The sequence below is a fragment of the Homarus americanus genome, unplaced genomic scaffold (genome assembly GCF_018991925.1).
Source record: "Homarus americanus isolate GMGI-L3 unplaced genomic scaffold, GMGI_Hamer_2.0 scaffold31037, whole genome shotgun sequence".
In the NCBI taxonomy this organism is placed as follows: domain Eukaryota; kingdom Metazoa; phylum Arthropoda; class Malacostraca; order Decapoda; family Nephropidae; genus Homarus; species Homarus americanus.
The window spans coordinates 9,345,970-9,367,085 of NW_024722227.1; the positions used below are offsets into that span (position 1 = coordinate 9,345,970).

At 43.6% G+C, this 21,116-nt stretch overlaps 1 protein-coding gene across 1 annotated transcript; it reads right to left on the reverse strand.

The window, feature by feature from the left end:
• Window positions 1-416: 416 nt before the first annotated feature.
• LOC121862371 (U-scoloptoxin(01)-Er1a-like) lies at window positions 417-19,161 on the reverse strand. The gene is made up of 5 exons (XM_042360625.1): window positions 19,130-19,161; window positions 15,638-15,719; window positions 12,885-13,010; window positions 1,702-1,781; window positions 417-680 (listed from the first exon to the last, which is right to left on the reverse strand). Exons 2-5 carry the CDS (start codon window positions 15,716-15,718, stop codon window positions 530-532), a joined length of 438 nt encoding a protein of 145 aa, XP_042216559.1. The 5' UTR covers window position 15,719; window positions 19,130-19,161; the 3' UTR covers window positions 417-529.
• Window positions 19,162-21,116: the final 1,955 nt, after the last annotated feature.

Genomic DNA, 21,116 nt, shown 5'->3' on the forward strand with positions numbered 1-21,116 from the left:
TTTCTGGTATTGCAAGTATCTTGACTCATTATTAATGTTGCCGTGTTCCTCATTGATTCACACATCCTCCTCTACACATAACAGTCCTTGATTGTTAACATAGTTTACTGTACTGTACCTTCATTGGTATGCCCCTGACACACCCATACAGTACTGGACTCCCTCACACTTCCAACTTGTGTTGATATTTTTGGTGAGACTTGAAAATATTTAAAGCAGATTATTACAGTACAGTACTGTACTAATATTGTTTATGTTTGTAGTCTATTGTGATAGTGTGTTAAAGATTTCCTTTCTCTATATAAATTCTACTATAGGTTTCCCAGAGTTCAGTAGTATACTACTGGTATTAAGTATTATATATGTTTTAAAGCTGAATATTATAAGCTCTTGCAACTAACAAAAATAACCACACATGGACTTACAAATTTTATTAGCTGAATTTGTTGAGATTATTAGCTGCTCTCAGGAAAAGATTACGCACACAGCCAGGAGTTGCGGAGTTTGGTAGCAGTCGTGAACAACGTCGCTAAGCTTCGTCGCTGATTTCTTCATCCACAGGATCAGGTTGGTCGATCGACCGGCCAACAAACTCGTCAGGAATCTTGTAAAGGTCCTCGTTGATGTTGTAGTTGTCGGGAGAGCCTGAGCAGTCTACATTGTACCACCAGTCACACACCCTGCCAGAACACACACAAGAGGTAGGTTAATGTGTCACTAATTCAGTCAGGGTCAGGTCCAAAATCTATTAAACCACCACACCCAAAACCCCTTTCATAAGAAATAACTGAATTATATTTCATAGCATTGTACTGGTAATGAAATGTGATTTCTTTGTTGCTTTTTTATATTTACCTTAGAGTACAGTATTTTTGTATCATCATAACTTATGTAAATGGTCGGTCATGATGTATCAGAAATTAGTTTTAAATACTTTGAAATATGTCTGTTATTTTTAATTTTAGGGTTGGGTGTGGAGGGCTCCAAGAAGAATCATAAAACTGAGTGAATGAGGTGAGGAAAAAAGAGAAAACATGGAGGAGGAACATGTACAATACTTACAAGTTGTGTTCAAATACAGTAGTAAAAATATTTAAATGACAAATTCTTGGAGAATCTGCCCAAAAAGGGAAGAAAAATTAAGAGAAACAATAAATGTAAAAAATTTGCAAAATTCAACAAGAGAGAAAAAAGTAGCACGATCATTTCATCTTGGTAGTATGTGCCCACTTGAGGAGTTTCTTTATTCTCACACAGTGCAGCACAGTAACAGGAATTATGGGAGCAGCATGAAGTAAAGTGAATAAGAGGGAAATATGCTTGCCATACCCTTGGTACAATACTCAACTTGAATATGTGACTGGAAAGGATCTAATTGTCCTGAAATATAAAGATATGAATGAGGAACGATACAGTATTATAATGCTGAAGAAGATGCTATTAATTTAGCTTCACTTGAGTTTATAACCTTGGCTAAACAGAAGCTACTTATCCTAGAATGTAAAAATATAAGTTAAAAACAATACTGTATATATGGAAGCTTTAAAGGGGAAGATGCCCTGTACTTGATTGAAGAGCGACTCATTGTCTTAAATTAAACCTACAGTACAGTATAGTTATAGCTATGGATAGCAGGGAAAATCATGAATATAGACTACTGTAGACAAAACCGTGGGGGGAGAGTAGATATGTGATGTGTACCTGTACACTTGGTTGAAGAGGGTCTGGTTGGGGCAGAGGAAAGAGTAGTGTTGTCCACTTGGGATACACCAGTGCCACACCTGGAGGGGAGGAACAACACATCAAAATAATCCTCTGTTCCATCACTACACTTGCTTCCTTCCTAATCACCTACAACTAAATATTTCTTCAATAAACAACATGAGAGGGCAAGGATCATGCAATACTGTACTGTGTACCAAATAAATATGTTAATAATTATCTCCGAATAGAGAGAAATAATACTTTTTCACTCCTGCTTATGACTTCAAATCTCTTTACTTGCAGAAAAGGCAAATGAAAAAACAAGCCTTCACATGAACACAATTAAGATTATGCCTACATCCGGCAAGACTGGGAACAGGGAACAAACAAACCCAGCAATTGTATTTTCTTAGCAATTCATATATTAAATTAAAATAGATATAAATTTTGGCATATACATATTTTTTGCAAACTTACAGGACTATTTGTTATGATTTACTGCTCAGTGTCTTTCTTTTTTTTTTTTTTTAACATGGGAATTAGTCCACCCGGGCACAGGTCAAACGACCCACAACAGGGCTGTATATTTACCAAACACTAAGTTATATGACAAAAACTATCAACGCTATCCACTGTCATCCTGTCATTGACCTCAATTAGTGACCTAGAGACTTTTCTGATGACCGTTACACTCACCTGATGACCGTCACACTCGTCTGATGACCGTCACACTCACCTGATGACTGTCACACTCACCTGATGACCGTCACACTCACCTCATGACCGTCACACTCACCTGATGACCGTCACACCCGTCACACTCACCTGATGACCGTCACTCACCTGATGACCATCACACTCACCTGATGACCGTCACACTCACCTGATGACCGTCACACTCACCTCATGACCGTCACACCTTCACACTCCCCTCATGACCGTCACACTCCCCTCATGACCGTCACACTCACCTGATGACCGTCACACTCCCCTCATAACCCTCACACTCCCCTCATAACCCTGACACTCCCCTCATGACCCTGACACTCCCCTCATAGCCCTGACACTCCCCTCATAACCCTGACACTCCCCTCATAACCCTAGTGTGTATATAATGATAGTACATAGAGATAATTTCGTTGATGAGAGCTGGACAAGAGAATAAAATTGAATAATAGTTTAAAAAAACGAAAAACGAAAACAAAAACAAGCCGTACTGTCTCGAAAGCATTGATACCACCACAGAGAAAGTTTTTTTTTCTGTGTTCTAAGGGACTGTGATCGTGCATATGATCCACCATTCATAGTGACAACACACAGAGATACCAATAACTCGTCGAGGAGAACAGAAAAAAAAGTCAAACTGTCTTGAATGGCTACACTGGATGGACGAGAGTGCCAGCGAGATCAAGACTGGCAGGCAGCTAAGTAATTTCTTTATTTATTTTTTGTTTTAATAATATTAGTCTGCAACAAGGGCATGATCTCTCACATCTTGGTTCACTTAGATTACAATTAGTAGATGTGATTATAAAGGAAGTCGTCCCAGTGAGGAGCTAACTTCTGCATCAAAAGAAATTAAGTGAGAGTTTGGTAGTTGGCATCACTTCCCCTAATCGCCAGACAAGGAGGCCTAGGCGAATGCTGCGGCGGGGGCTCTAAAGGGACCTTGACACTAAAGCCCTGCCACCAAGACAGAAGAAATTATCATAGTTATAATTATGATTATCATCATTATTATCAAGCAAACGATTATGATTATATCGCATTGTAAAATGGGCTTAAGCCTAAGAAGATTTTTTACAGAGTCTGCACATCCCCCTCCCTAACAGTGACAGCTGTCAAGCACTGGTGTAGGACAGGTGTAAAGTACGTGAAAGGAAGAAGAAAGTTTGTGGCAAGGCATGGATAGGCATAGGGAATCGGGGACTAAAACCCCAGCATCACCAGGAAGTTGGTTGATATGCAATTCCTGCAGGGCAACATCTAATGTAAATTGTGCAGGTCTGGGCTTAACAGCATTTAGGAAGGTAGTGAATGCGATAAAACATGGAACATCTACTACGAAACAACCTTGTAAAGGATTGCCAACACGGCTTCATGCCGGGGCGCTCCTGCTTAACACAATTGCTCAAAGTATTGGATATTTGGACCCATATTCTGGAATGGGGTGGTAATATCGACAATATTTACCTAGATTTTGCCAAGGCTTTCGACACTGTACCCCGCGAAAGGCTGAAAATAAAACTGGAAGAGTACGGAATTCGGGGAAATGTCCTAGCGTGGATAGAAGACTTTTCTACATGACCGCAAGCAGTGTGTGGTGATTAATGGCATGAAATCATCATCCGTACCTGTCACAAGCGGGGTACCACAGGGCAGTGTATTGGGCCCTATGTTGTTTGTTTGTTTGTTTCATAAATGACATGCCTGACGTACACTCCTCCATACAAATGTTTGCCGATGACGCTAAGTTATTTCGGGAAATCAAGAACCAAGCGGACTGTGAAGAGCTGCAGAAGGACCTCTGTGAACTCCAAGAATGGTCGAAGAAATGGCTGCTGAGATTCAATGTCACGAAGTGTAAGATGATGCACCTGGGGCGTACTCACGGTAAGGAGGAGTTTTATGTCCCAACGGGATGAAGAAACTGCACTATTTGAGACAATGTGAGAAGGACCTCGGTGTGTATGTTGCCAATGAACTGAAGTTTTCGGGCGATTGCGAGAAGAAGGTAAATCAGGCAAATAAATTATTGGGTCTTATAAGAAGGTCGTTCACATATCTAGACGGTCCGTCCCTCGTAACGATCTTCAAGAGTGAAGTGCTTCCCCATCTGGAGTACTGTCACCCCGTCTGCTCCCCGAGATATGCTGGGGACTGTCAGTTGGTTGAAAATGTTCAAAGGAGGGCTCTAGATTGAAGAAGCCGCAGGTCCAGAAAACTGTGAGGGCAAACTTTTTCGGAGTGAGAGTTGTGAACTCTTGGAACAATCTACCAGAAAGTGTTGTGTCGGCACCAAGTGTGAGCTCTTTCAAGACCAGACTTGACCAACACTGGAACAGGCTCAGGTACATTCAGGAACTGGTGCATGCCCAGTACTTGCCAACAGTGCATAACAGAGACGTGACTGATCGCCCAAGCAGCTAACGAGCCGATCATTTGGTGAAGAGGATAAAAGAAAAAGAAAAGTAACAGAGACATGACCGATCGTTCAAGCAGCTTACGAGCCGATCAGTGGTGAAGAGGATAAAAGAGAAAAAGAAAGCATGAAGGCTGTTGCTGGAGTTGCCCTAACTGTATAATCAAAGTAAACGAGATGTTTGAAGACCATAGGGAATTTTTTTTTTATTGGGCACTCCCCTACATCCTTGTGTAAGGTGAAGCGCAGAAGCGTTTACAGCGCCCAAAAGGGAAGCATGCTAAGTTCATGCTTGCCTTTATGTCTCATGAGTTAAGGGCGTAGAAGCCTGAAGAGTCGGTGGTTTATGTCATCAAGTTATTGGAAGCTCCAACAACTTGTCCCTGAATACGAATTCGCAACTTTCGACTTACACCAGGTACCTACTTTACTGCTAGGTGAACAGGGACTAATGGGGGCTAGGAAGTAAGTCCAAACAAATTCCACCGGCCCGGGAATCGAACCCGTGACATCTCGCTTGTGAGGCAAGAACGGTACCGCTTCTACCACCGGTCCCCCCCCCCCATAGGAGAATGAGATACTTAGAGACAAAAATAGAGGAAGCTAAATCCATGTTGATTGCCAAACTATAGCAGGTTTGGAAAAAAATCCTCCCTAAGACTGAGGAAGTAGTTAAGAAGTGCTATGCTCAGGTTGTAGCAGGGTCACAGAAGGTGACGGAGAGTAATGCAGGATCTGACTAGCACTAGCGTAGCTAGGGGGGGGCGGGGGGGGCGGTCCGCCCCGGGCGGCACTTTTGGGGGGCGGCACTTTTGGGTCTGCTCATCACCCATATCTGCAGCTACTGGAGACGTTAATCCATCCCTTTGTATCGGCGGCAAGTTAATCCTTGTCGTGTCTGACCTAACACCTGACCCACATCATCACGGCCACGTCATGAGCTACACCCTTGCTATGAGGCCCCCCGCCACACACACAACCTGTAACCTGTTGAGGATTAAGGAAACAACTTCAAACAAGTACGCCAGTGAGCTCATGTGGTGTGGGTCAGGTGTTAGGTCAGACACGACGAGGATTAACTTGCCGCCGATACAAAGGGAAGGATTAACGTCTCCAGTAGCTGCAAAACCATGCAGTCTCGGGTCATATCAGTTCATGTACAGCCGACCAATCCACCAGTTACAAGCAATTCACTTCAGTTCTGCACAAGTCTCCATCGTGACAAGACGAGTGAGTCACTGTGCAATATGTATTTTTTGTGGGGGCACGGGGGCAAACTCAAGGGCCGCCCCGGGCGGCACACACTCTAGCTACGCCACTGCTGACCAGGTCCTCCGGCGGCTAGGGACTCTGCAGAACTGTGTTAACGAGTTGACAACTAGTAGACCTACTGATATGGGAGAAGAGGAGAAACGGGAACGTTCAGAGCGTAGGAACAACATTATAGTGTTTGGAGTCCCTGAGAGCCAATCAGAGGAAGCTGACACAAGGAAAACACACGACAAGTTGAAATTTCAAAATATTTGTGATGAGGCTCTGAAATTACCACCTCCCACTCAGGACGTGAGGACGCTAGGACAAAGGCAGATGGACAAGCCCCGCCCCCTCAGGATCACACTAGTGAGTGAGTATAAGAAATGGGAAGTTATTCAGAATGCAAAAAACCCAGATTGCACAGTAATGCAAAGGAAACAGCACAAAAAACTCCTGGAGTCCCTTAAGCAGAGGAGGGGCCTACTTGGGTTATATACAAGGGGAGGGTAGTGGTAGCAAGAGCGCCAGCACAGAACCAGGGGACAGCGGGACTCCCTCCATCCGCTCTACCTCCCACCCAGGAGGAGGTGAGTGCCATGTAAACAATGTCATCTCTGATCACACCCCACAAACCCCAAGGGATACAGTAAATGAGGCAACTGCAGAGAATGGAGGGGGACTGGAGTCAATACCTTTTTTATATTTTTTTAATAGCATATTCGCCATTTATCGGCTTACTAGCCGATTGGGCGGTCTATCCAGTGTTAGTACAGGAGGACACCGGGGACCGGGAAACTGTGGTGTTTGGTATGTCACACCGAATAACGCCCCTTTCACGTGTATCCGGGCCGAGGCTCGAACCCTTGACATATTGGCGAGAGTTATGCACGTTACCGCTGTACCACCAACACCAGAGATATTACAGAGGACAATTTCCGGCTTGAAAGTCATGTACACTAAAACTGACACGTTCCTTGACAAGAGATCGGAGTTTGTAACAGTACTGAGGGTACATCAACCCGATATAATAGGTGTTGTAGAACTGTTGTACAAAAACAGGAGAATCGAACTGAAGGAATTTAAGTTCAATGTAGATGAATATGATTCATTTACGAACCTATCCCAAGAAACTTGCAAGAAGGGTGTGGTTATCTATGCTAGGCAAGACCTTAGAGCCAGCCAGGTGAGGGTACAGGGGGAGGATGTTTTTGAAGAGTCCAAGTGGTGTAAAATTAAACTGAACGGGAGAGACTTACTCATTGTTGGATGTATCTACAGTACCCCAAACTGTAGTGTATTAAACCAGAGGAACTTAAGAACCTACAGTAAATTGACAATGTAACGATGCAAAACCCTAGCCACCTCCTTGTCATAGGGGACTTTAATTAGGGCGACATCGAGTGGAGAAATGAATCCACGCCAAGCAACCTATATAATCCAGCACTCTTTTCGTTGAAATTGTCTCGAGACAATTTTCTATTCCATGTTAAATATTTGACTCAATACAGAGGGGCGCAAACACCCAAACCGTTTTACCTCATCATAACTAACGAGGAAGGTATGGTGGCCAATCTGGAAAACCTAGCCCCAGTTGGCACCAGTCACGACATAACGTCCTTCAGATTTAACTGTTACTTGGTTCATGACAATATCAGATTCAGGTTCAAATATTACAAAGGAATTTATGACAGGATGAGGGAGAAGATGAGTATACACTGGCCTGACATACTAAGGAATAAGAACGCAGATGTTATGCTGATCATAGCCAGTAAAGTAAACCATTCGAGCAACAAATATATACCTAAGACCAGACCCAATGCCTCCAGGAATACTAGGAGACCACAACACACGAACCACGCGGCGGTCGGCAATGTTAAGAAGAAAACTCAGGATTTCGAGACGTGGGTTAAGACAAATGATGAGCAGGACAGGAGGATGTATGCCACTTCCAGGAGCCAAGCAAAGTCAGCATGTAAAAGGGCTGAAAAAGAGTTGCAGAGGCAGATTGCCAGTGAGGTCAAGTCAAACCCAAGGGCATTTTACCGCTACGCACAGTCGAAATTAAAAACGTGAGTAGGCATATGAGACCTGGGGCTTGAAGATGGTAGTTATGCAGATTCTGACCAGGATAAGGCGGAGGCGTTGAAAAAATTTTTTCATCTGTGTTCACAAGAGGATGCGAACAATCTTCCTACGCTTGAGGAAAGGTGGTTTGACACAGAGCTGACCCACATTGTGTTCTCGGACGAGGTTATAAGAAATAGACTGTCAAAGCTAAAGATTCACAAGAGTCCTGGCCCAGATATAGTACACCCCGGAGTGTTAAGAGAACTGTGTAACGAGCTTGTGGGACCCCTTAAGATCCTGTTCTGCAAATGCCTGGAGGAGCAAAAGGTCCCCGATGACTGGAAGATGGTTTACGTGAGTCCTATATTCAAGAAGGGCAATCGTCACTCCACGAATGATTATAGACCAGTGAGTCTGACCAGCATAGTGTGCAAAATACTAGAGAGCATCGTAAGAGATGCCATGATGGAACATCTGCTACAAAACAACCTTGTAAAGGAATGCCAACATGGTTTTATGCCGGGAAGATCCTGCTTAACACAATTACTCAAGGTACTGGATGTTTGGAATCAAATTCTAGAACAAGGCGGAAATATCGACAATATATACCTAGATTTTGCCAAGGCTTTTGACAGTGTACATCATGAAAGGTTGAGAATTAAACAGGATTCGGGGAAGTGTCCTAGCGTGGACTGGAGACTTTTGCGTGAATGCAAACAGTGCGTGGTGATAAATGTTACGAAATCGCCACGTGCATCTGTGACTAGTGGGTTACCACAGTGTACTGTATTAGGCCCGTTGTTGTTTGTCTGTTTCATTACTGACATGCCACAAGCTATAAACTCCCCCTCACAAATGTTTGTGGACGATGCCTAGTTATTTAGGGAATTAACAACCAAACAGACTGTGAAGAGCTGCAGAAAGATCTCTGTGAGCTTTAAGAATGGTTGAGGAAATGGCTGCTAAGATTCAATGTCACGAAGTGCAAAAGGATTCCCCTGGGTGTGAACCAATAACATAAGAGTGGAGGAAACTGAAGCGGGCCTATTGGCCCATACTTGGCAGTCCCATTTACACCCAACCCCTATTGCTCATATATCCATCCAACCTATGTTTGAAGCTATCCAGCATATTCGAGTTAATGATGATATTTGGTAACTTGTTCCACTCATCCACTACTCTATTCCCAAACCAATGTTTACCTATTTCGCGCCTAAATCTAAATTTGTCTAATTTAAAACCATTGTTATGAGTTCGCTCCTGGTTGGATAGTTTGAGTACCTTTGTAATGTCCCATTTGTTTAGCAGTGACTTCCATTTATACACCTCGATCATATCGCCCCTCACTCTACGTCTCTCGAGGGAGTGCAAATTAAGAAGCTTTAACCTGTCTGTGTACTCAAGGTTCCTAATGCCCGGGGTTAGTCTTGTCATTCTCCTCTGAATTCTTTCCAAGGATTCTATATCCATTCTGTAATACGGTGACCAGAACTGAACTGCGTAATCCAGGTGTGGTCTCACAAGAACAAGATACAGTTTTAGGATGACCTTGCTAGTCTTGTAACTAACACTCCTTTGTATGAACCCAAGTACTTTATTAGCTTTGTTACGAGCAAAAACACATTGTTTACTTGGCTTAAGGTTCCTACTTATCATTACTCCTAAATCTCTCTCGCAGTCGGATTTCTCTATGGCATCGTTGTTCATCTGGTATCTGGTTTCCCTGTTTACATCTCCTATACTGAGTACTTTACATTTGTCCACATTGAATTTCATCTGCCATTTTTCAGACCATTCGAAAATTTTTTTAAGATCTTCCTGTAGTTTTGCGGAGTCCTCGTCAGATTTAATAACGCGTCCTATTTTAGTGTCATCAGCAAATTTGCTTATGTTGCTGTCTATGCCAATATCTATGTCGTTTATGTATATAATAAATAATAATGGTCCAAGTACTAAGCCTTGGGGAACTCCACGTGTGACGTTGCTCCAATGAGACTTAGTGCCATTAATGCTCACTCGCTGTTTCCTGTCCTGTAACCACGTACTAATCCATTTAAGGATATCACCTCTGATGCCATGTGCTTCTACCTTTCTAATTAGTCTTTCGTGGGGGACTCTGTCGAAGGCTTTGCTAAAGTCGAGATATACCACATCATAATTGTGCCCCTCGTCCACCGATTCGAAAACTGATGAAAAGAATGTTAATAGATTAGTTAGACATGAACGTCCGCTTGTGAAGCCATGCTGGGAATCATTGATCAATCTGTGCTTCTCCAGGTGATTTCGAATGGAGTTTGAAATGATTGCTTCCAGTAATTTGCCTACTATTGATGTTAGACTGATTGGGCGGTAGTTAGAGGATAGTGATCTATCCCCCTTCTTGAAAATCGGTATTACATTCGCTATCCACCAGGATTCTGGTACTACACCTGTTTTTAAGGAAATGTTAAACAAGTTTGCTAAGGGCATACTAAGCTCTTCCTTGCATTCCTTTAATACTCTGGCAAATATCTCATCGGGATCAGGTGACTTATTAGGCTTTAGTTTGTCTATTTGCTTACTAACATCGTTACTAGTCACTACTATCTCGCTTAATTTGTTTTCTTCACTATCTCTGAATAGAGTCGGTGCCCCGGGTATCATGTTTAAATTTTCGGTGGTGAAAACTGTTGAAAAATATTTATTCAAATTATTGCTCATTTCTCTGTCATTATCAGTGAGCTCGCCGGTATCTGACCGTATTGGTGCAATCTTTTCTCGTGTTTTAGTTTGATACATTTGGTAGAATCCTTTGGGGTTTGCCTTCGCCTCCCTTGCTATCCTTACCTCATTATTCCTCTTGGCTTTCCTTATCTCGGTTTTAACCCTACTCGCCAATACCCTATAATAATCCCGGAGGTAAATTTCGCCACGATTTATCTTTCTACCTATAGCCTTCCTTTGGCCAATGATGTTCTTTAAATAATTATTTATCCACTTAGGGTCATTGTTGTCTGATCTGAGTTTTTTGTATGGTATGTTCTGCCTTTGTACATTAAGTAACTCATTATTTAAATTGTCGTGGAACTCGGCAATCTCAGATCTCATTATCAGGTCGGTGTCATCTGTCAGGTTCACGGCCAAGCGCGACACCCCCTCTCTCAGCTGCCTCTTTAAACTGTCAAAGTTTGCCCTTCTGAAATCTGGTACTTCAGTGGAATTTTCCATACGTCTGCCCTGCAAATCTAACTGGAATCTAATTTCTTTGTGATCGCTGTTTGCAAGTTCGTTCCCTACCTCGACATTGCTAATGAGGTTTCCTCTGTTTGGCAGAACTAAATCGAGTATATTATTACCCCGGGTGGGTTCGGTTATATGTTGACTTAGAAAACAGTCCTGGATCGTCTCGAGAAAATCCTCTGATTCTGAGTTACCTGTAAGGTCAGTCCAATCTATTTGGCCAAGGTTAAAGTCGCCTACTATACAGACTTTGTTGTGTATGGAAGCCCTGCGCATTTCATCCCAAATTGTTTCTGTATTCCGCTCAGTTTTTTTTCCTTATTCATTTCACACTTCAGATTATCCCTAACATAGATTGCTACTCCGCCTCCTTTCCTGGTCTGCCTATCGGTATGGAACAGTTTGTAACCCGCAATTTGGTATTCGACCGGTAACTCACGTGTGTCTAGGTTGACCCATGTTTCAGTGAATGCTATTATATCGATTTTTTCGGTACATACCAAGGCCCTAATATCATCCATTTTGTTTCTCATACTTCTACTGTTCGCGTAGTATACATTTAAGTTAGTCGTGTTCTGAGTCCTCCCCTTACCGTGTTTAGTTTTAAACTCCCTGTCTAATTTAGTTTTGTCATCATTCCTAACACTATTTCCCTGTAATCTTTCACTTTATTTACCCGCTCCCACTGCATTCTCCTCCACCCCCGTGCTCATATGTTCTCCTAGCAGTTTAAAGACTTTGATATATTTTGAACTGCCCCCTCTAGAGCCCCAGCCAGGGTTGCTATTCCATCCCTAGACAGGTGCACCCCATCCCTAGCATAAAGGTCCCTTCTGCCGTAGAAGTTGTCCCAGTTGTCAATGAATGGGACTGATATTGACTTGCAATATCTGTCAAGACGGCCGTTGACACCAACTGCCCTTGACAACCATTCACTGCCAACTCTCCTTCTAGGCAGGACACCGCATATGATAGGGATCCCTCCCTTAGTCCTAATACGATCTATAGCTGCCTTGAACTTATCAAGAAGCTCCTCGCTCCTACACCGGCCAATATCATTGCCTCCTGCACTGAGGCAGATAATGGGTTTGTTCCCATTACCAGACAAGATATTGTCCATCCTGTCGATTATATCTCCCACCCCAGCTCCTGGCAAACACACCCTCATCCTATTTATGTTTTTACCACAAAAGGCCCTGTCCAAGTACTTTACCTGTGAGTCACCAACAAATAAAGTTTTTATACCTTCCTTGTCAGCCCTGTCCCTGACTGTACTGACGTCCAATTCGTCTATCAAGGGACTGAACGAGTTGGTACACTTAGCTGCTGATGTCGTTGTTGACGTATCCTTGGCGTGTTTCTTCATCACCAATTTGGTCTTCTCTCTCCTTACAACCTTCCACTCGCTTGAATTTTCGTCAGACACTGGCTTTCTTGAATTTTCGTCAGGCACTGGCTTTCCCTGTCCTCACACTCACCTAATGATCTACACACTCACCTGACACTGGGCCTCGGGGTCGGCATAGTATCCAGGAATCTTGTCGCTGCAGGTGAAGGAGAGGCCGGGCGGCACCTCCGAGTAGGTCGGATAGTCTACTCCTGCTGCCCCCACCTGCCGCCTCTCCTGGGGGGGGGAGGTACTGGTTAACTTCTGGTGATATCCTCTCTCTCTCTCTCTCTCTCTCTCTCTCTCTCTCTCTCTCTCTCTCTCTCTCTCTCTCTCTTTTGGTGGCGGTAGCATTGATGGGTTTGGTGGGCGGGAAGTATGGTGTTAATGATGGTGATCTTGATGGTTGAAATGGTGCAGTGGCGGCTTCATAAAAATATAATAATGTAGTGCATAGAAAGAAGTGTTCACCTTTGTGTGTGTGTGTGTGTGTGTGTGTGTGTGTGTGTGTGAACAACCATGCAATTTGTTGGGGGTCAGTGTGATGGGCAGTGGTAAGAGTTGTTGAGCACGAAAATTAACCAAAATTTGTTTCTTATTCTTTGTGTTCTTTTGGTAATATTTCTTTATTCAAAATGTACATAACTAATGAAGAACACCAGAAAATTAGATAAATTTAAATACCGAATTATCTTCAGTTATTTTTAAACATTCTTAAGGCTTTCTAAAGATGATTCACGAGTAAAATATTCCCCATATGGGTACTTGTTGGTTTCCGGCCAGCATCTTCTGAGTACAGTATAATGCTTGATGCTTATTGGTTTATGAGGTAATCTCTCCGTGCTGTGCGCCCCACCTCCCAGCAAGGAAGTGAAAGTGACCTCATGGCCTTTTGATGGGAAAATGACGTAAACAAATAAAACTCCCATTATTTTAACCGACGACAGTTTTACACATCATTACTGTATCATAATTTCACCTTACAGTCTTATAATAGGACATCCTCTCGCTGGTTCGTGTTATATGGTGGAGTTAGTGATGAGCCTGAATACAACCTGCGCGCGGGTATGGGAGGTGTTTTATGAACAATGACCGATCGTGATTATGGCCTTCACGAATGTGCGTGAGTTATGGCGGAATTGGGGATGGGGGTTATTGTGGAAAGGGAATGAATTGGTAGGGTAGGGAAGGGGGATTTTTAGGAGAGCCAGGAAGGAGAGGGATACAAGGGCCGGTGAGGGGAGGCGGTAGGAGATTCGGGGAATGTAAGGGAATGGGGAGAATGGTAAAAAAATATATACAGTATATCACTGTCCTTCACGTTTGATAAGTTAGTTACATCATTACCTGCACATGGTCAAGGTATGTAGTTTTTCGTTTTCTTCCGAAAATATCCAGAGAATCTAACGTGACTCTACTTGACCTAAAAATAACCTAACCTAATGTAACCTATTTTAACCCTACCTGCCCTAAAATAACTTGATCAAACTTAACCTAACCTTACTTATTCTAACCTTACTTGCCCTAAAGTAACCTCATTGAACCAGACCAAATTTAACCTCGCCTGACCTAACTTACCTCTCAACCTAGCCTAATTTAATCTAACTTAACCGTTCCTAAGACAACCTTATCTAACTTAACAAATAAGAGCCTAACATAATTTAACCGAACCGAACCCTCGCTTATCCTAATTAAACCTAATTTAATGTAACTTAACCAAACATTAACCTAAAAACCTTTCTTTAACCCAATAAACCCACACTTTTTACCGAACTTAACCAAAACTAATCTCGCCACTCAAACAAAGACGGAATGCAACAAATGACATAATGATGCCCACCAGTGTGTATAAACATCGCCACAGAATAGTAATAATACACAGGTAAATGTCTTAACTAGGTAAGAGGAAATGAACAGGCCTTGTAGAGTGTGGGTCGGGAATCACTCGTGAGAGAGGTCGTGTGTCGCTGAAGGTTCAAGGCGGAGAGTGGGTTATAATGTTCAATTGTTTCCTTGGTAACTACTGGTTAGCGCGTTGAAGTCTTCGGCACGCCCGCACGCACATACAGTATAATGATAAATACCTACATAGACACCTTAAATACAAGGAACATTCAGATTAAATTCTAAGAACGAAAACAGAAAAGAAGGAAAATATAGCAAACAGAATTATTATAAGAAATAAGAGATAGGAGAATCGAAAAGGATATGATGAAGAAGAAAGAAAATACAAAGAAGGAAACTGATAAAGACGAGAAAGAAAATTAAGTCGTGAGAATGAAGAAAGAAAAAGTCACGAAAAGAACAAAGAGTGAGTGAGAAAGAAAGAGGACTGGGGGAATTAATACTACCAAGATAAGAAAGAACAAAGGAAAAATGAAAGAAGGTTCAATGAGAGAGATATCTACGAAAGAGAAGAGGGAAAATGAGAAATAACTGAGATCAAACATAAAGTAACATAGCATATAAAGAAAGGAAATAGATAGGTGAAGACAAAAAACGAAAGAGAACCAAGAGAAAAGCAACATATAAGAGATAATCTAGAAATTAAAAATTACAAGACAACTAATAAATAAAGACAAACGAATCACCATTGGAGACAGAAGAATATCAAGGACTAAACAAGATGAAAGAAAAAGGAGGAATATAATGAAGTGAGAGAAGAGAAGAAATGAAGGAATAGCCCGAGAGAAGAAGAGAAGGAATGAAGGAACAGCCTGAGAGAAGAAGAAGAGAAGGATTGAAGGAACAGCCCGAGAGAAGAAGAGAAAAAATTAAGGAATAATCTGAGAGAAGAAGAAGAGAAGGAATGAAGGAATTGCCTGTGAGAAGAAGAGAAGGGGGAAACAGCGTGGGAGACTTACCCTGGAGGATGCCGCAACGAGGACGATGCTGAAGACTGCCACCACCACCAGCGAACCCACGGCTGAGATGCGCGAAACCATCCTGGGAGAGGGGGGGGGGTAGATAGAGCGAGGTCAACTCAGGTCATGGGGGCAGCTGGGGGTCATCAGAGGTTCAGAAGGACTGCTGGATTCAACAGAGGTCAGGAGGGCAGCTGGGTCATCAGAGGTCAGGACAGCTGGGGTCGTCAGAGGTCAGGAGAACAGCTGGGGGTCAACAAATCAGGAAGAGGGTCATAAGGTCAAACGGGATTCAGGAGGCAAGGTGGGAGTTAAATGTATATTACAGGTCAGGAAGACGGCCAAGGATGAACACAGGTCAGGAGGGAGCCAGGGGTCAAGTGGAGGGTCAGAGTTAGGTCAGGTTAGAATATGGAAGGCAAGGAAAAGGAAGAGTGTGAGAAGAGGGGCGAGAGGAGAAAAGAAATAGGGGAAAGAGGAGGAGTAGAAATTTGAAAGGAGGGGAGAAAGAAGAATAAAGAGTAGGGGGGAGGGGGAAAAGAGGGGAAGGAGGGGCGAGAAAGGGGAAAAGATTGAAGGAGAAGAATAGGGAAAAGAGAGGTGGAGGAGGAGGAGGAGTAGAAATTAGAGAGACAGGAGGGAAGAAAGAATAATAAACAGTAGGAGGAGGAGGGGAAAAAGATGGGAAAAGAGAGGAGAAGAAAGGGTAAAAAGGGAGGAAAAATTAGAGAGGAAGGAGGGGAGAAAGAAGACTAAAGAGTAGGAGGAGGAGGGGGAAAAGGGAAAAGAGATGAGGAGAAGAAAAGGGAAAAGAGAAAAGGAACTTGAAAAGGAAGATAGAAAGAGGTGAAGGAAGAAGAAAAATATATTAAGAACAGACCATCTGACCCCAGAAATCTTAAGAAATTGCGTCAGAGAATAAATAGTCACAAAGAACAAGGTAGAGAGCCAGTGAAAGTGGAGAGGGAACGAGATAACATGGTAAGAGGAGAGACTCTGGGGACCAACACAATCAGGTATACGTGAGAAAGATGGCCAATAAAGATGAATGAGATAAGACGATTAGTTAAAAATGACGAGAGGGGGAGAAGGCGTTGTACTTGTGAGTGATGAAGAGCACGAAGGAGGTGTGTGTGTGTGTGTGTGTGTGTGAGTATGGGAGATATCGACTAATTTCGTGGTTTCGTCTGGCAAGGTAACTCTTCACAATACTTCAAGCTGACCATTCCCAGGAAAAATAAACAGAACTCGATATACTCTGCATTATTTACCCAGTGTCAACATAAACACTGCGAGACAGCTCAAGAACAATGAAAATACAAGAAATCATTAATTAAGTTCATGCCTAGAAACTTTCATTTACAGTATGTCCAGATCCTCAAAGGTTCGGTCTATGCATATTTCTCGTAAGGGAAGATTTAAGAAGGCACATAATTGGTTGACTTAGCTAGTACACAAAAAAATGACCTTTAAAATGGCATATAAATTGCATTGAGTCTAACTTAGCCATATATTGCAGGCTTACTTATTACTAGTTAAGAGATAAATTTAATGTATAGAATCTTTGAAAACATTTTGTATTTTGCTATTGTTTGATGTTAAGTGAACGCATCTGCTGAATGCAGTCTCAAGCTCTCAGCGTAATTTTATTCAAATATTCATCGTACGAACCTTTGAGAAGCTGGACCCTGATGGGAAAGTTAATATTGTCTTGTAAATATGACAATAAGGAGAGATATACGATGACGAGACACAACCTACTGGCTGCCACCCTGCACTCACTTGACCCTCACCGAGGTTCTCCCTAGCTGACCTACGGCGCCAGCCACGTGGATCTGGTGGGTGTCACCTACAGTATCACAGACAGGCCCTCGTAGGATAGGTTTATGACTTTATTTTGATGTTTGTGAACCTATTAGATTTCTAGGGTGAGCCCGAAAATGAAAAGAGAAGGAAACGTTGTAATTCCATACACTATGGAGTGTATAGATTATTATTGTCCATGAATTGGATAACAAATCGTGTTTTAACACTAAATTATTGTGATGGTTGCTAATATAGGATGTCCACTTTTCTTGGGATTTTATGGGTTACATTACGTGGTTTAACTCTTAGATGGTCGTTATATAGAAGATGTTGTTGTGAGAGAATGACAAGACGTGGAAAGTCACCTAAAACTGAACTGACGGAGAAAATGAAGGTGTAGCTTTATTCTTGACTCTAGGGGAACAAAAATGATGTGCTCGACGACACCAAAAGATGAATTTGGTTAGTGACTGTCAGCTGTTTTTGTAGCGATCAAATAGTTTGGTCATTAGAAGCCGCATTCCTTCGCCAGAAGAGGAGGAAGAAGGGTTAGGAAGAACAGTAGGTGGAGGAGTTGGTGAAATAAGGGATAAAAGGGAAGAAAAGTAGTTGGAAGCGGAGTGGCAGGAGGAGAAAGAGGTTCGACAAACAGCGGGGGAGCATCTGATAGGAGGGGTTAGATGAGGATGTATTGATACTGATCTAACGTTACAAGTAATAGAAAGTTACTTTACAATACTATTAGTAGCACATCGTATTAACATAATTTATAATATCTTACAGCTATCAAACTAATTCTGCTTTAAAATAGGAAATTAATTTCATGTAGAGAGAGCGGGGACTTGAGCCTTACCGTAAAAACATCAATTCGAGCAATCAACAGAACCTGGCGTTTCCCTATACTTGTCTGTACTACTTAATAACACGTCGTTTTAAAGGTTAGTGATCTTCGACTTCAACCACCTGCCCTCACTAGTGCTTCATGATAACAAGAGCAGCATCACCGTTGTCCTGTTCACTATTTGCTGTCTCTTATTTCACATGTGACTTGTTATTCTGGAACAGGATTCTCAAAATCTCGTACGCTATTTTTTCCTGCCAACAAGTAAGGTGGGAACACAACCAACTAGCTCCCACTACTGTTACTAGTATTTCCTCTGCCATCACCTACAAGGACGTAATTTAGTGTCAGGATCTTTGAGACTTTAGGCCCTGTGTCTGATACATCCTATAGCTGGTCTTACTGCTATTTTGTCCTCGCTATGTGATAATGTTTAGTTAAAATAATATAGTGGGAAAGTAGTATTTTTTAAGGGATGACTTTAACGTATACATGTATTATAGATGAGTGGCTGTGTTATCAGACCTGGGTTATGTTTCTCAAAGGATCGTACCTTTAAAATTTTCTCTAATTCCCTATCTAACTGATGTTGTTAAAATACGTGTAACTAACTCACCTACACTACTACGCTCGGCAAACACGGCGGTAAAAATGAAGTAAAAATTACAGACTCCACCGTAACTACCTACGTATTCTAATTTCCTTCCTGAGAGGGAATTTCACTCATCCAGCTGTAGTGACGACAGATAATTAAATAATAAGATCAGGTAATACTAACAGTTAAAAAGAGAAGATAACTTGTGATATTGTGAGAACGTGGACGCAGGTGATGGTGCACGACCTACCTAGACGATAATGCTTGAGGTGCGGCCCACAGATGAGAACTACACCTGTCTCGTCCCAACCCGTGTTTATATATACCCACCCACCTCCTCCCCTCACACTACCTCCCTCCCACCCATACGGTGTGTAATACCCCCCCTCCCCCATTCTCCGAGTATCCCTTCCTTTCCATACTTATGCTATACCTCTCCCCTGGTACACCGTCTCTTCCACCCCTTGTACTATACCTCTCCCTGGTACACCGTCACCTCCCACCCCTTGTGCTATACCTCCCAGTAGTACACAGTCTCCTCCACCCTTGTGCTATACCTCCCCCTAGTACACAGTCTCCTCCACCCTTGTGCTATACCTCCCCCTAGTACACAGTCTCCTCCACCCTTGTGCTATACCTCCCCCTAGTACACAGTCTCCTCCACCCCTTGTACTATACCTCTCCCCTGGTACACCGTCACCTCCCACCCCTTGTGCTATACCTCCCCCTAGTACACAGTCTCCTCCACCCCTTGTGCTATACCTCCCCCTAGTACACAGTCTCCTCCACCTTGTGCTGTACCTCCCCTAGTACTGTCCTCCTCCCACCCATGTCTTTCTTACCTCCCCTAATTACACCGTCTCCCTCCACCCACATATATACCTCCCAATGCACAGTCTTCCACCCCTTGCGCTATACCTCCCCCTGGTACACAGTCTCTTCCCACCTTGTGCTACACCTCCCCTAGTACCCCAGTCTCCTCCCACCCTTGTGCTATACCTCCCCCCTGGCCCCACAGTCTCCTCCACCCCTTGTGCTATACCTCCCCTAGTACACAGTCTCCTCCACCCTTGACACTGCCACCCCCTAGTACACAGTCTCTTCCCACCCCTTGTGCTACACCTCCCCTAGTACAGTCTCCTCCCACCCTTGTGCTATACCTCCCCCTAGGCCCCAATCTCCTCCACCCCTTGTATATACCTCCCCCTAATGCACAGTCTCCTCCACCTTATGCTATACACCTCCCCTAGTACACGATCTCTTCCACCCCTTGCCTACACTCCCCCTAGTACCACTCCACCCCTTGTGCTATACCTCCCCCTAGTACACAGTCTCTTCCACCCCTTGTGCTACACCTCCCCTAGTACACCGTCTCCTCCACCCCTTGTGCTATACCTCCCCCTAGTACACAGTCTCTTCCACCCCTTTGCTACACCTCCCCTAGTACACAGTCTCCTCCACCCCTTGTGCTGTACCTCCCCTAGTACACAGTCTCCTCACCCTTGTGCTATACCTCCCCTAGTACACAGCCTCCTCCACCCCTTGTGCTATACCTCCCCCTAGTCAGTCTCTTCCCACCCCTTGTGCTATACCTCCCCTAGTACACAGTCTCCTCCACCCTTGTGCTATACCTCCCCCTAGTACACAGTCTCCTCCACCCCTTGTGCTATACCTCCCCTAGTACACAGTCTCCTCCACCCCTTGTGCTATACCTCCCCTAGTACACAGTCTCCTCCACCCCTTGTGCTATACCTCCCCTAGTACACAGCCTCCTCCACCCTTGTCTATACCTCCCCTAGTACACAGTCTCTTCCACCCCTTCTCCTCCCCCTAGTACAGTCTCCTCCACCCCTTGTGCTATACTCCCCCTAGTACACAGTCTCCTCCCACCCCTTTGTGCTATACCTCCCCCTAGTACACAGTCTCCTCCACCCTTGTGCTATACCTCCCCTAGTACACAGTCTCCTCCACCCCTTGTGCTATACCTCCCCTAGTACACAGTCTCCTCCACCCCTTGCTATACCTCCCCTAGTACACAGCCTCCTCCACCCCTTGTGCTATACCTCCCCTAGTACAGTCTCCTCCACCCCTTGTGCTATACCTCCCCTAGTACACAGTCTCCTCCACCCCCTTGTGCTATACCTCCCCCTAGTACACAGTCTCCTCCACCCCTTGTGCTATACCTCCCCTAGTACACAGTCTCCTCCACCCTTGTGCTTACCTCCCCCTAGTACACA